We start from the raw sequence: 13,780 nt of genomic DNA on the forward strand, positions 1-13,780 counted from the left end.
TTGGCTCCTCATCCCGTGTGAGTGTGTGAGTGTGCACCAGGGTTTGTCACACAGGTCCTGGCTCCCCATTCCGTGAGTGTGCACACGTGTCCTCCGATCAGAACACAGAAAAGGACAAGGGGAAGGACAAGCTCAGAGCGCAAGCCCTGGCCCCATGGCAGACGCCCCATCTCTAGGATTTTCTAAAGGTCTTTCTAGCGCCAGTTTCCGTAGTGTAGCGGTTATCACGTTCGCCTCACACGCGAAAGGTCCTCGGTTCGATCCCGGGCGGAAACACTTTGCTTTTCGGGGGGCAAGAGAAGCGTTGTTCTGATTCCTAAAATGTGTTTTCAAGAACTTTTTATTTAGGTAATATCACCCTCATAAATAAACAGGAGAATCATGAATTCCATTCCTCAGCATTTTACTTGAGATGAAAAGGCGTGCTTTGGCTGGGAATCGAACCCGTGTCAACGGCTCGTAGGGCAGCTAGGCTAACTCACACTATCAGCTTTCCGTAAGATAGTCGAGCCGGGAGGCCTCTAGCCAATGGGTTCTCAGCTCGCGGGGAAGGATACCTTTCTGTCTCTCTCTGAGGATCAGCCAATTGGGTGCTGCCTTTTCCCTCTCGCTCCTCCCCTAGACTACATTGGTCACATCCGGGCGGTGGTGCCGCCCTCCCTCCCTTCGGGGTCCATGCCCCCGCCTCGGAGGATCCACGTCCGGGTGAAAGGTCCGGAGGCGCCGGGTTTCCCCGTGTCCGCCACCTTCCCCTCTCCGCCCTCCGCGGCCGTTTCCGGGGCCGCCTGCCGGGGCCATGAAGCCGAGGGTGTGAGTGACGAGCCGTCAGGCCGCCCCCCCCCCAGCCCCAATCGGAGCCCGATCTCGAGCCCGAGACCCCGACCCCACCCCGCCGCGGTGAGGAGCTGACCGGCCCCACCTCCCCTCCCTTCCCCATCCTTCCCCTTCCCGCCCGGCCCGGCCCGGCCTCTCCTCGGGAAGTGTCCGCCCGGCCCGGCTTCCCCTCTGGGAGTGTCTGCCCTGTCCGCCCTCTCTTCCAGAGGGGCCTGGCTTGTCTGTGTCCCCTTCCCTCCCTCACGGTGGGCCTCCTGGGTGTAAGGCCCCTCCTCTCCCCACCCGTGTGCGTGTCCCTTCGGAATGTGAGCCCCCCCCCGCCCTCGTGTGTAAGGCCCCTCCCTGAGTGTGGGTGACCCTGCCCTCTGAGTCACACCGGGATGGACGACCCCTCCTTGTGTGTGTGTGTGTGTGTGTCTTTCCCCACCTCCATATATGTCACCCTCCCATGTGTCTCCCCCCGCTCCCCGTGAGTGTCTGACCTCTCCGTGAGTCTCCCTAGATCTCATGGGTGAATATGTCCTCCTGTGGATGACAGCCCTCCTCTCTGACCCTCCCCAGGGGTGCACGTGGGGTGTATGTGTGAGAGAGACACAGACTTCCCTGTAAAGCACCTTCTCTCCAGCACGGGAGGTCCCCCTTGTCTAGGCTTCCCTCCTCAATCTCTCCCCTTCCGGCATCCTTTCCCCCAGGTACGTTCTTCTCTGTCTGTGTTTCCTCCCTTGCTCCCTCCTTCAGGCCTTTCTTTCTCTTGTACCTATTCTTTTTTCCAGGGCCTGTGAGTTCTCTCTGCGCCTGCCTCCCGGTTCCATCTGGCTGTGGGACTCAGAGTAAATCATTTAAACCTTCAGAGCTCCTGTTTCCTCCTCCTTAAAAATGGGGATAATCAGAGCCCTTGCCTCACAGGATTGTTGTGAAGATCATATGAGATAAAGAGCTCTATGAATGGCAGCTGTTATCATCATCATCCTCATTGAGCCTCCCTCCTTAGACACTTAGGCCACCTCCTCTGCCACCTTCTCAGACCAATCCAGCACTATGAAGCCTTCTTGTCCTCCTCTTCCTCAGTGCCCCTCAATTCCCCTCCCCCCTTCCGTTCTTGAACTTTTCTAGATGTTTACTGTTCTTGGGCTAGGTCTTCCTTTCAGTTTCCCTTCCTTCAGTGCTCCCTAGAGCCCTTCTAGGGATGACCCGGAGGGAGTCTGTGCTACAACCAGATCTTACAGCAGATTCCCTCCTAACCTTCTTCAACACACTCAGAGTCTTCATCTTTCCCTGTCTCTCTTCCATAGTTAAAAAGATTTGAGGGCCAATGTGGTATGATGGAAAAAGCAAAGTTGTTGCTCAGCATCATGGGTTTTCTTGGTAATGATACTGGATCAATTTGCCATTTCCTTCTCCAGCTCATTTTACAGATGAGGAGAGGCAAACAAGGTTAAGTGACTTGCCCAGGGTCACACAGGTAGAAAATGTCTAAGGCCACATTTACACTTGGGAAGATTTTCCTGACTCCAGGCACAGCACTCTAACCACCTCACTACCTAGTTCCCCCTAGGTAACAACAGCAACGAGAGGCAATGTGATGTAGTGGAAAAAGCATTTGCTTCAAAGTCAAAGTAGTTGTTCAGTTGTGTCTGACTCTTTGGGTTTTCTTGGCAAAGATACTGGAGTGGTTTTGGTTCCCTTCTCCAGGTCATTTTACAAATGAGGAACTGAGGCAACCAGGATCAAGGGACTTGCCTAGGGTCACGCAGCTCGTAAGTGTCTAAAGCTGGATTTGATGATGAGCCTTCCTCACATCAGGCCCGGCATTCTATCCACTCTGCCACCTAGCTTTCCCTGAAGTCAAATTACCTGAGCTCATATCCCGCCTTGGATTCTTATTTCACATATGACCTTGAGCCTGATCTATCTGGACCTCAGAGTTCCTCATTTGTGCAATGAAGGGGCTGAACTAGATAACTTCTGGGTTCCCGTCCAGCTCCAGATCTCTGATCCTATCATGATGTCACAGTTTAGAGCTTAGAAGGGTTTAGAGATCATCTCATCTCTTCATTTTATAAAGTGACTGCACCTTCAAGTTCTAGATGGGAGCGCCACTTGTCTATTCTTATTTGCTCTAGGATTTTCATCTTCCCCGTCCCCCAGCATCTCTGGCGGCTCTGCCCGTCCTAGCCAGCCCTCTGCCAGCTGCTCATTGGCATCTTCACTGGTCTGTAAAGGAGTCACCTATTTCAAAGACAAGAGTAAACTTGCTTATTAGGAGCTGGGACTAAAGTTTAAATATCACAGGTCTTTCGTTCTGTAGTGTGTTTGGAGTAGTTTGCTAAAACTCCCAAGTGACTTCTGGGTAAATCAAGGCAGTTGAAAGGGTCATCTCCAAGTTGAACGGGAAGGAAGGGCAGTGGGCCAAAAGTACTACTCAGAGCTGGAGGAGTTTTGCAGGTGAGAAGTAACACATAAAGCTCCAGGTATACAGAGAATTCCAGGGGGGAGGAGATCAGATAGCTTATCTCAGCTGTCAAGTCTGCCCAGTCATTGACAGATTTATTTAATCAAAGCCTAGGGCCCTGGCTGTAGTTGGAACAGAAGATATTTGGACTCTTTAGAAGGTCAGTTGGGCTGGAATTATATGGGCACTTAATAGCTAGGGAAGTTTGCATGTGCACTCTCTGCCTCGTTGCCTTCTTTGGGTGATTTGGGAGTAGTTCATAGGACTTAAAACTGGAAGTCTCATTTTCCTTCCCAGATTATCACTTGTGTACTTATCTGTATCAAATGAGATAGTACACGTAAAGTGCTTTGCAAACTGAAAAGCGCTACATAAAGTTGTTATTATTATTTTAAGTTCCGCAAAGACAGAGACTGCTTTCATTCTGGCATTGTATCCCCACCACTTTGCACATAAATAGTTAATAAGTCCTTTTATTGGCTTGAATTGAAAGAGAACTTTATAGAGATCATTTTTAAAAAATTGAGGCCCAGAAAGATTGTGATTTGTCCAGAGTCATGCAGTTAGTAAGCTGCAGATTGTGGTGGTTAGTCATTTTTAGTTGTATCTGACTCTTGATGACCCCATTTGGGGCTTTCTCTATCTCCAGCTTTTTGAGGAACTGAGGCAAACAGGGTTAAGCCCACTCCCACAGGAGTCTTCCTGATTTTAGGCCTGGCATGCTGTCTGTCATAAACAGCAAAGCCAGGATTCAAACTCCCAAGCACTCTGACTCCAAATCCATGGCTATGTCCACCACTCTACTCTAATTCCTTTGACTTAGAAGGGTTGTTATATGAAAGCAGTATTTTAAAGGAGCAATCTTGTTTATTTCTTTCCTTGAGCTTCTTGCGCTTTTTCTCCTGAACATCTGAGTGTGTACTATGTTAGGTACCATGGCTAAGAGGGCGGGGAACTGTGCTCTGATCTTAGGTTTGTCCCCTTGGAATTCTGGCACTGGGACCAGTGAGGGCAAGTTACAGAGAGGGTAGTGTTGACTTGCATAAGGGAAAACTTCATAACTAAGAAAACTGCCCCTAGATGAGCTGGGCTGCCTCAGGAGGTAGTGGTTCCTTCCTCCCTGGAGCTCTCCAGAGGCTGAACAGCCACTTATGGAAACTGTTCCAAAGGTGCTTTCTGGTTGCAGAGGTGGTACAGGTTGGAAGAGAAGCTCTCTGGGGTCTTTTCCTCACTCTGAGCTTTTCTTGGCTCCAGAAATGTTAAACCCTGCAATGGTCTTGTGACAGTGGGATGATGTCCTTTGCTTTGATTCTGTCATACATCAGGCATCCTTGTTTCTCCCCTTTTGCCAAGGAGGGCTACTCACTGCTACCCCAGAGTCATGTGAGGCTCAGAAAACTGCACAGAGAAAAGATGCTTATTTTCTGCAGGGTGTCCTTGTTTTGGCAGAGTTTTGTAGTGTTTCAGGCATAGAGTCTGAAAAGTCTTTCACAGTTGCATTGGCTCAGAGATTGACCTGAATAGACCAAAGTGAGTTCTTGATGCCATTCCTGCCATTGTCATCCCTCTGACATCTGGCCTCTTTCTTTTCTAGGTTCCCATCCTATCAGAAGCCTGCTGAGTAGTTAATGCGGAAGGTAAAGAGGTTGCGCCTGGAAAGCAAGACCACTGGAAGTTGGAAAAGGTAACTTGCTACTTTGCTGTGAATGTCTCTGATGGTCAAAGCTGGAAGAGATTTGGGGAAGCATCTCATTCTTACCCCCTTTCCCCTGTTGAACAGCTGAAGAAACGAGAACCCCAGAGAAAAGGGAATTGCTAGTAGTCATGTGCTTAGGGGGTGGTGGACCTGGGGTCAGAACATGGGTCTTCTGATTCCTAGTACAGAGCTCCTTCAGCTGGATCAGATGGCCAAAATATCAAAATATACCCAAGGTTTGGAGGCAGCCGAGTAAAAAGGGAGAAAGAGGCCAGCTGGGCGTGCCCATGGTCCCCTCGTGCTACCCCCATCTTTGCTGCTCCACTGGCCTCCTTCTGGCTCCAGTGAGGGAATTTGGGCTGAGTGGCCTCTGCGGTCCTATGAGGCCTCAGTCTATGTGCTCGTGTTCCTATGGCTCTCACCTAGCCCAGCCCAAGTAGTTTGTGAGTTCTGAGAGGGCAGGACTGTTCCACTTTGTGTTTGCATCCCTGTCACCCAGGAGGTGCTTAAGAATTGCCTGCTGAATCACTCCTTGGTGGGGGTGGGGGGAGTTGATTATTGGTCTTCACTGGCCCAGACTTTTCATGGCAATTGCAATTCAGTTCAATAAATAATTATGATGTGCCTGTTGTATATAAGGCAAGATGTATGCAGTGTCTTGTACATTTGAGCTGGGTGCTGAGGCTGCGAGAGTGGTGGAACATTCCAGAATTCAGATTCTTAACATCACTCCACCAGTGCTTAGTAAGCCCAAACTGAGCTTTGGGGTAATGTTGCCCTGTGGAGCTCTGTCTCTGTGCCAAAAGCTTGTGCAGTTATCAGCCTGTTGAAGCATTTGGCACTGGCCATCGGATCCAAACTCTTAGAGCTAGAAGGAACCTTGGAGATCATCTAGGCCAATCCCTTCATTTTTCAGGTGGGGAAACTGAGATATAGACTGAGAAAATGAGTTGCCCAAGGGCAGAGCCAGGATTCAAACCCAGGTCTTCTGATTCTAAACCCATTGTGCTTTCCATTACACTACTGGGGCTTCAGTGCAAATATAGTCCAGCTCTTGGTGGAGATCTGTGAGAATCTTGCTGCTTCCTACTTCGTTGAACCTTGTCTGCAGGTTCATTTGGAAGGAGGGGAGGAGGGAGAGACTTGGGGTGTGATATATGAGGGGTCCTTTCCCAGCCCCATTCCAGTGCTGCAGCTGGAGGAAATGGTTTTGAGGGAGAAAAAAACTAAGAGGCAGCACTGCTTAATAGATAAAAGGACTGGTCACAAAGGCAAGAAGACCTGGGTCCAGCCTTGCTTTCTACCCCTACCCCCCCCCCACACACATACTGGCTGCATGACCTTAGTCAACCTCAAAGTGCCCCAGGCATTTTCTAAGACTATGCTTGCAGAGGAGCTGTAAATCTACATTGGTAGAAGGACTTTCATCACCTGGAATTCCTTCCTCCCCCCCCAAAAACAAACAATCACAATTCTGGTCCTTAAAAAATGAAAAGGATTATCTAGTTGCTTGATATGAATACTCAATGGGTTCCTGCTACAGATACCTTTGGAGGATTGGGTCAGCTGGGGATGTTGATTGGTCTATTCTTAATTTAAATACTTTATGTATTATTGTTATTGTTATGGGCTAAAAATCATTTTTGAGGACTAAGTTAAGTAGAAGGAAAGGAGGAACAGCTTTTGTTGGTAGAGATAAGGGATAGATTTCCCTAGGGATGCTTGGCCCATCCTGGGCCCAGGGGAATCTGCAGCCATGGACCTTTGTTCCTGGGACTCTCCTTTTGGAGTTCCATTGCCAGACACCCTCCTCCCTCCCTTCGAGAATTCTGAGGTTGGGTAATACCTTGCACACCCAGGAAGATAATAAATGACCTGCTGGACTTCTCTCTCCCTCCTCCCTTCTTCTTCCTCTGCTGTTGACTGAATGTTCGGTGGATTATAGCCGGTGATAATAATCTATATGTCTTCTTAGCTCATATCCGTGGCTCACCTTTGCTCTCTGAAAGGAAGTTCTGGAAGTTGAGTAGATGCTCAAATAGGCAGGGGTTGAGTTATCAAAGGACCCAGATAGACTGAGGCCACTGAAATCTGACCCAGCCTTGTAAATGACTTCCTTGAGTGGTGTGAGGTTGTTTGTTCGATGATGTCACCATCTTTGAAGGGGCTGCCCTGATTGGCTGAAAGAATGTGTAGGTGGAATTGTTCATCAGTTTGCCCCAAATCTGCCTGAATTTCTCAGACTGTGCAAACTCTTCAAATTGTGAACTCAAGTAGGCTTCCTGGGGATGGGCTTGGAGAGAAGCTGTTATAGACCTGTTCTTAAAGGTACAGTTGTTCACTCACCTGTCCCAGCTTCGTGCTCTATTCCCAGTAGGTAGTGGGTGACTTTAAAAAACTCCTTTGCCTTTTGGAAGGCAAGGAATATGTTGCTTTGCCAGACCAACTCCTACCTGGATGAGAGCTCGGGGCTGGCTGGCTGGAGCATGTGGCACCACCTTTGAAGGTTCTGAAAGTTTTGCCAGATGTCTCATCACATCCTTCGTTGTCTTCTTGACTGTGGTTTCATTCCATGTTCCATCTGCAGGCGTCTGACTCAAAAGTATTTTCTCTCTTTTTGCCTCATATGCTTGAGCTCGTGGTTTTTTGGTCAATGTGTTTGGAGGATAGAGTCTAGGCTTGGATTATTGAGGGTTGATGATGTTGTTCCTTCTATATTTATGACTGGGATTGGGGCCAGAGAGGCTGTCAGGGGCTAATTCTTGGAGAGTACTGTGGCCCAGCTAGAAGTGGAGGGTAAGTCTGGGGTAGCCAGATGGTTCAGCACATCTCGACACATGTGCCAGGGCAACGTGATATGGTGGCAAGAACATTGTATTTGGAGTCCCAAGGCATGAGTTCAAGCCTTGGTTCTGCTGCTCACTACCTACACGGGACCTTGAACAAACTTCACTTTGGGGGCCTCAGTTTCCTCACCTATAGAATTAGACCAGGGGCCTACTATAGTAGACCTATAGAATTAGATAGGGGCCCTTCCAGTTCCAGTGTTGCTGTGTTTCTTCTTTCTGAAGCTCTTGCTAAAACAATGGAATAAGAAGTGGGAATAAGATCAGAGACTTTCCTGCTTTCTGCTTTAGTCCTGGGTCTGTGGTAGAGGCAGATAAGAAGTCATCTCTTCTTGGTCATCCATGTGTTTTTACCTCTAGGATCAAATACAAATTTCTCTGGGCATTTAATGCTCTGGTGCCACCTGGCACCAGCCTACCTTTCCAGCCTTACAGATGACCTCACATATTCTTCGGTCTAGCCAGACCGGCCTTCTTGCTTTTTTTCATACGTGGTGTTCCATCTCTTACATCGGGGCCTTACATAGACCTCCTCCCCCTATTCCTAGAATTCACTGCATCCTTCCCTCTGCCTCTTAGAATCCTTAGTTTCCATCAAGGTTCAGCTCGTGTGCTACTGTCCTTGGAAAGCCTTTCCTGATCCCCCTGTTGTCACTATCCTGGAATTATGTTTTAAGTACATATCTGTGTACATGCTGTACCCTCATCTCCACCTCCTGGCTTCTCTGGCTTCCTTCAAGTCCCAGCTAAGATCTCACCTTCTACAGGCAGCCTTTCCCAGTCTGCCTTAATGCTAGTGGCTTTCCTTTGTTAATTATTTCTTACTTATCCTGTCTAGAGCTTGTTTGTATATAGTTGTTTGCATGTTGCTTCCCCCATTAGATTGTGAGCTCTTGAGGACAGGGGCTGTTTTTTGTCTTCCCTTGTATCGCCAGCACTTAGCACCTGTTTAATAAACATTTACTGACTGACTATATCCTTCTAATGGAATGTAAGCTCCTTGGTGTCTGGAGCTTTCTTATTTTGTATCTGTACCACCAGACCTGAGTGCAGTGCCTTGTATGTGGTAGACACTGAGTAAGTACTTGTTGCTTTGGGCTGAGTCTCCACCTCTGTAAAATAGAGACAAGTAATTCCTGCTTTGTGGCTCTTCTGAGGGTGGCATGAGGCTCAGGAGAGCTAATGTTTGTGAAAGTGCTCCGTGATCATAATGCTCTGTACAAGTGTGACGTGGTATTTTTGAATGCTTGATCAGTAAAATAGGGTGTCAAAATCAGTGAGAAATTCTTCCCTCTGCCTTCCCGTGTTCCTCCCCTGCTTTATCCCCCTTTAGAAAATGGGAGCTGAGAAGAGGTGATGATAGGTAGGGACATGACCCGGAGAAGTGCTTTGCAACAGGGGCGGTACGGAGTGGGGGCTTGCTTGCAGAATGGAACCAGCACAACAGCCTGAGGCCTTAGGTTCAAATGCCAGTGTTGCTGTTTTCAATTCAGTTTGACAGACATTAAGCACTGACTGTTCTCAAAGTACTCTAATGGGCATGCTTTCATTCTTTTGGGAGGCAGTGGTGGAAAGGAGGCTGTAGATGTCCATGTACAAGCAGAATCAAGGACCTGGGGGAAGGAGTGAGAGAAGGCTTCATGGAGCCTGTGAGTAGCACCTGGGCCAAATCTCTGGGCCTACATTCTGAGAAGTAGGGATAAATAGAGAATACGGGACAAGTTTGGGGAATGTCTTGAGCAGTTGCATGCAGGTGGGAGATGGGGCTTCAGATTTGAGAAATAGCTAGTCATCTAGGTTGGCTGAAACAGTGGGTTCACGAAGAGTGGTATGAAATATGGCTGGAAAGCTAGTGGGAGCCAGATTAGGAAAAGGCTTTAAATGCTAGGCCAAAGCATTGGTCCACTAGCCTTAGGAGGGAGCCACATGGTCAGATCTGTGCCTTAGGAAGATTATTGTGGCCTTTTGGAGGATTAAGTGAAGAAGGGAGAGACTGTAAGCAAGGAGGCCAGTTGTGGGCTGTTACGGTAGTCTAGGCCAGAGGTGATGAAGACCTGAACTAATAATACTGTCTGACATTTATAACTTTAATTTGTAAAAGTCCACTTGATGAACATTATCTTTGAGTCTCACAACTGGTATTCTCATTTTTCAGATGAACAAATTGAGGCCCAAAGAGGTTGAGTGACTAACAGTTGTCACGGAGGCAGGAGTCAAAAGTGGGATGTGAACCACTGTCTTCCTAACTTGAGAATTAGCATGCTATCCACTTATTCTGTACTATTATGTTAGGGTGGTAGCTAGGTGAGTGGAGAGAAGGAAACAGATGTGAGAGATGTCGTAGAGGTAAAATCAGTGAAATTTGACAACTGATCAGATATGGGAGGTGAGGGACAGGAGAATCCAGGATGAAAGACTCTAGGTCACAGGCCTGGGTGACTGAAAGGATGATGGTGTGCTAAAGACCGAGGGACATTTAAAGGAGGAGTGGGTTGAATGGGGGTTGAAGGGGGTGATGAGTTCTACCTGGAACATGTTAAGCTTGAAAGAGTTCTCAGGGAGGCCGTTGGTGGTAGACTGAAGGAGGTGTGTCTGTAGATCTGTGACTGGAGATTTGGAAGTCATCTGCATGAAGAAGCTATTTGAACCCATGGGAGCTGAAATCTGTAAGAGAGAGGGTGTAGAGTGAGAAAAGAGTGCCCAGAGCAGAACTCTTCACAGTCCTCATGCCAGTGGAGTGTGGGGAGCAAGCAATGAATAACCATGCACTGGGACTCCGAGATTGGATGATCAGACAGACAGTAGGTGGAGACACCTGGAGAACAATGTTATGCAGTCCAGGAGGGAAAGGGTAGTCAACAGTGTCAGAAGCTGCAGAGGACTGAGAAAAGTCCTCTGGATTTAGCAGTGGAGACCTTTGGGAATCTTGAGGGAAACCATTTCAGGTGAGTGGCAGGGTTGGAAGCCAGATTGTAAGGAACTGAAAAGTGAATGGGAGGTTTGGAAGTGAGGGTAGCAAGTGTAAACCAGACTGTCAGACTTGCAGCCTGCCTGCCCAATCCAGACTGTAGAACACATCTGTATCATACCTCACAAGTTTTGCATGACAGCTTGAAACAACAGAGGATGGGGGTGAGAGGAGTGTGATAGCTGTAGAGAGGCCATTTTAAGAAGGAAGGCCTTCTGGTGATACTTTTCACATATTGATGAAAATTTGCTATTGACTGGTTGGTTGGGAAGCATAGCCGAGTGGTTGTCTAGCCTCTGCTTGAACTAAGCCCTCCGGTGATGAGAAACTCACAGCCAAATAAGAGTAGTTGTGAGGGTTCCAGTCCAGACAAGTTCCCCTTTAAATGGGAAACGCTTCCTTGCTATATATTTAAGTCAAGGCTCTTGCAAATGGAAGTTACAAAAATTAAATGAGGTGGTGATCAACATAGGTCTGCTTCTTGTTTCTCTTAGAAAGCCTTTTGCCCCATCTTGCCAAGCACGTAATAGCAGCCAACAAGGTCGAGGTGGTATATGCTTTCCTAGCTCCAAATGTTCTTCTTTGCAAATGAACACTGACTTTAGTAATAGAAGCTGTTCTCTCAGAGGAACTGAAAAATCCAAGGTCTGCCCTCTGAGCAACTAGCAGGCTCCTGATACATGACTTGCAGGTAGAGGAAAGAGTCTGACAGTGAGATTATTTTTGTATGTCTCTGTGCTCTCACTGAACTGCACAGAACCTTATGGGGCTCTGCCTAGCAAATTGAGTCATAGGATTCTGAATCAAGCTGTGACCTCCATACCTTTGACACTGGCATAATACCTTGCAGGTGACACCTCGCCCTTTAAAAAACATCCCTAGTGGCTCTCTGTAGGTGTTTAGGGTTACAGGAAAATGTACAGTAAGGGCAAGTAAAGCAGGCTGAGGCAGTAACTCAGCATGCTGTTGCTTCAGTGGACACCCCACTCTTCCTCCCACTTAGGGGAGCAGCTGTAGCTTTCAAGTACCCAATTGTTGACTGTCACACTGCTGCTACCACATGCTTTGGCCATGACACTCTCCTGGAGAATAAAGCATCTTCTTTCTCTTCATTCTTACCCTACTCAATCAGCAGTGCACTGCTGCCCTGGCAGACAAATATTTGTTTAAAAGTCAGTCTAAACACTGCTGTGAATGACCCAATTTACCAGAACTAGGAGCAATGAGGGGCAGTTATAGAGGAGCATGTTTTTAGTTCAGTATAAGGAAGACACTCTGGAAAACAAAGGCTCCTAGAAAATGGCCTGGGCTACTTTGTGTGGGTGGGAGTTTTCCCTTCATCTTTGGAGATGTTCAAGCAGAGGCTGGATGCCCACTTGGTGGTGGTAGCCTAGGCTCTAGGGACCAGCTGGACCAGATGACCTCAAGTGTCTTTTCCACTCTAAGATTCTGTGACTTTGTGAAAATAACTTTGCCAATGCATGGGTCTGCCTGTACCCCTCCCCTTGTCAAAAAACCATCATTGGCTTCCTGCTGTCAGGAGGACAAAATCCATTCCTGGCCTGACTTTAAAGCTCTCTGAAGTTTGGTTCCAACCTCTTTTACCAGCATCTTTTCATTAACCTCCTTTCATCTGCTCTATATTTCAACCAACAGAATGACTGTCTTACCTTCTCCTATGTCCCCAAGTTGGGATCACACTTCTTCCTCACCACTGCTGGCCTTTCTTTTGAGGCCCAGCTCAGATGCTGCCTCCTTAGTGAAGCCTCCCTTGATTTTCTGTCCCCCACATCCCTGCCTCAGCTGAAACTGATTTCGCCCTCCTTAAATTTTACTTTTAAATTTAATTTAAAAGAAATTCTGAGCCCCAACAAAATGAGCATTTCCATATGTAAAAGAGATTAGAAAGAATTGCATGGAAAATTGCAAATCACCCTGTCTGGTATGCTTTACCCTCTAAGTATATAACAAATTCAACACGTAACTTTCAAAGCTGTCCTGCTTGTCTGTTTTTCCCTCCCAACTGAAAAAGAAAAAAAACCCCATTTTAACAAATTTGCGTAGACAAACAAAATAGATCTTTATATGGGACATGTCCAGAAATGTATCTCTAATTCTCCACCTTGACCTATCACTTCTTTGTCAAGAGGTGGGTACAATGCTTCATCATTGGTTCTTTAGAATTGTGGCTGACTATTGCATTGATCAGAGTTCTTCAGTTACTCAGAACTGTGTGTCTTTGTGTTGTGGTTGTTATTGTGTAAATTGTTGTCTGGACTCTGCTCACGTTATACTGCATTAGTGCACACTAGTCTTCCCAGGTTTGCTTGCTACCATCCATTTCATCATTTATTATGATTCAGTAATATTCTGTTACATTGATATATTATGACTTGTTCAGCCATTCCCAAATTGATGGGCACCCTCTTAGTTTCTAGTTCTTTACTCTGACAAAAAGAGCTGTTAAAAATATTCTTGTGATTATGAGCCCTTTCTCCCTTTTCTTTGATGTTTTTGAGACCTTATAGCGGTATCTCTGGGTTAAAGGATAACAACAGTTTAGTGACTTTGAGTGTAGAGTTCCAGACTGCTTTCCAGAATGGCTAAACCAATTCACAAGTCCACCAACAGTGCTTTAGAGGGCCTGTTTTCCTACAGCCTCTCCAACAATTGTTGTTTTCCTTTTTTTTCATTTTTGCCAATCTGATTCTTGTTAAATTTTCTTTAAATTTTGTCTGACTTTCCTTTACTCTGTCTTATTGTTTCTTTTTTTTATTTTTTTTAATTTTAAACTTAAATACACAGTGAGAAAAAGGAAAAAAAAAAACATTGCCATGTACACAGCAGACCATAGGAGAAGATTCAATATAAAACAATAAATTTCCATTTTAAGAAAACCTGTATAATAAATACTACATATTGTTTTGAAAGCTGTCCAGCTTTTCTTTGCTTTCTTGTTGGTTTTCTTTTGTTCTCTGCTGTGC

The 13,780-nt window shown here is 46.7% G+C and overlaps 1 protein-coding gene and 1 non-coding gene across 6 annotated transcripts in view; both read left to right on the forward strand.

Moving 5' to 3' along the window:
* The first annotated feature begins 203 nt into the window (after positions 1-203).
* Positions 204-276, forward strand: TRNAV-CAC. The gene has a single exon. It is a non-coding gene; the product is annotated as a tRNA-Val (tRNA).
* Positions 277-727: 451 nt separating this feature from the next.
* DPP9 (dipeptidyl peptidase 9) overlaps positions 728-13,780 on the forward strand; it is a 51,287-nt gene continuing 38,234 nt past the window's right edge. For 2 of the 5 annotated variants that reach the window (XR_003568179.1, XM_027850976.1), the window contains exons 1-2: positions 840-897; positions 4,881-4,970. Coding sequence is in view for 2 of the 5 variants with exons in the window: in XM_027850976.1 (XP_027706777.1) it covers positions 4,915-4,970 (56 nt within the window). In the remaining 3 variants the exon portion in view is untranslated. Of the gene's footprint in view, positions 811-839; positions 898-4,880; positions 4,971-7,237; positions 7,311-10,701; positions 10,774-13,780 lie in introns of those variants that run through there. The other 3 variants (XM_027850977.1, XM_027850978.1, XM_027850979.1) reach the window with 3 other exon arrangements.

Source organism: Vombatus ursinus, unplaced genomic scaffold, assembly GCF_900497805.2.
Source record: "Vombatus ursinus unplaced genomic scaffold, bare-nosed wombat genome assembly UNPS02009173.1, whole genome shotgun sequence".
NCBI classification, from domain to species: Eukaryota; Metazoa; Chordata; class Mammalia; order Diprotodontia; family Vombatidae; genus Vombatus; species Vombatus ursinus.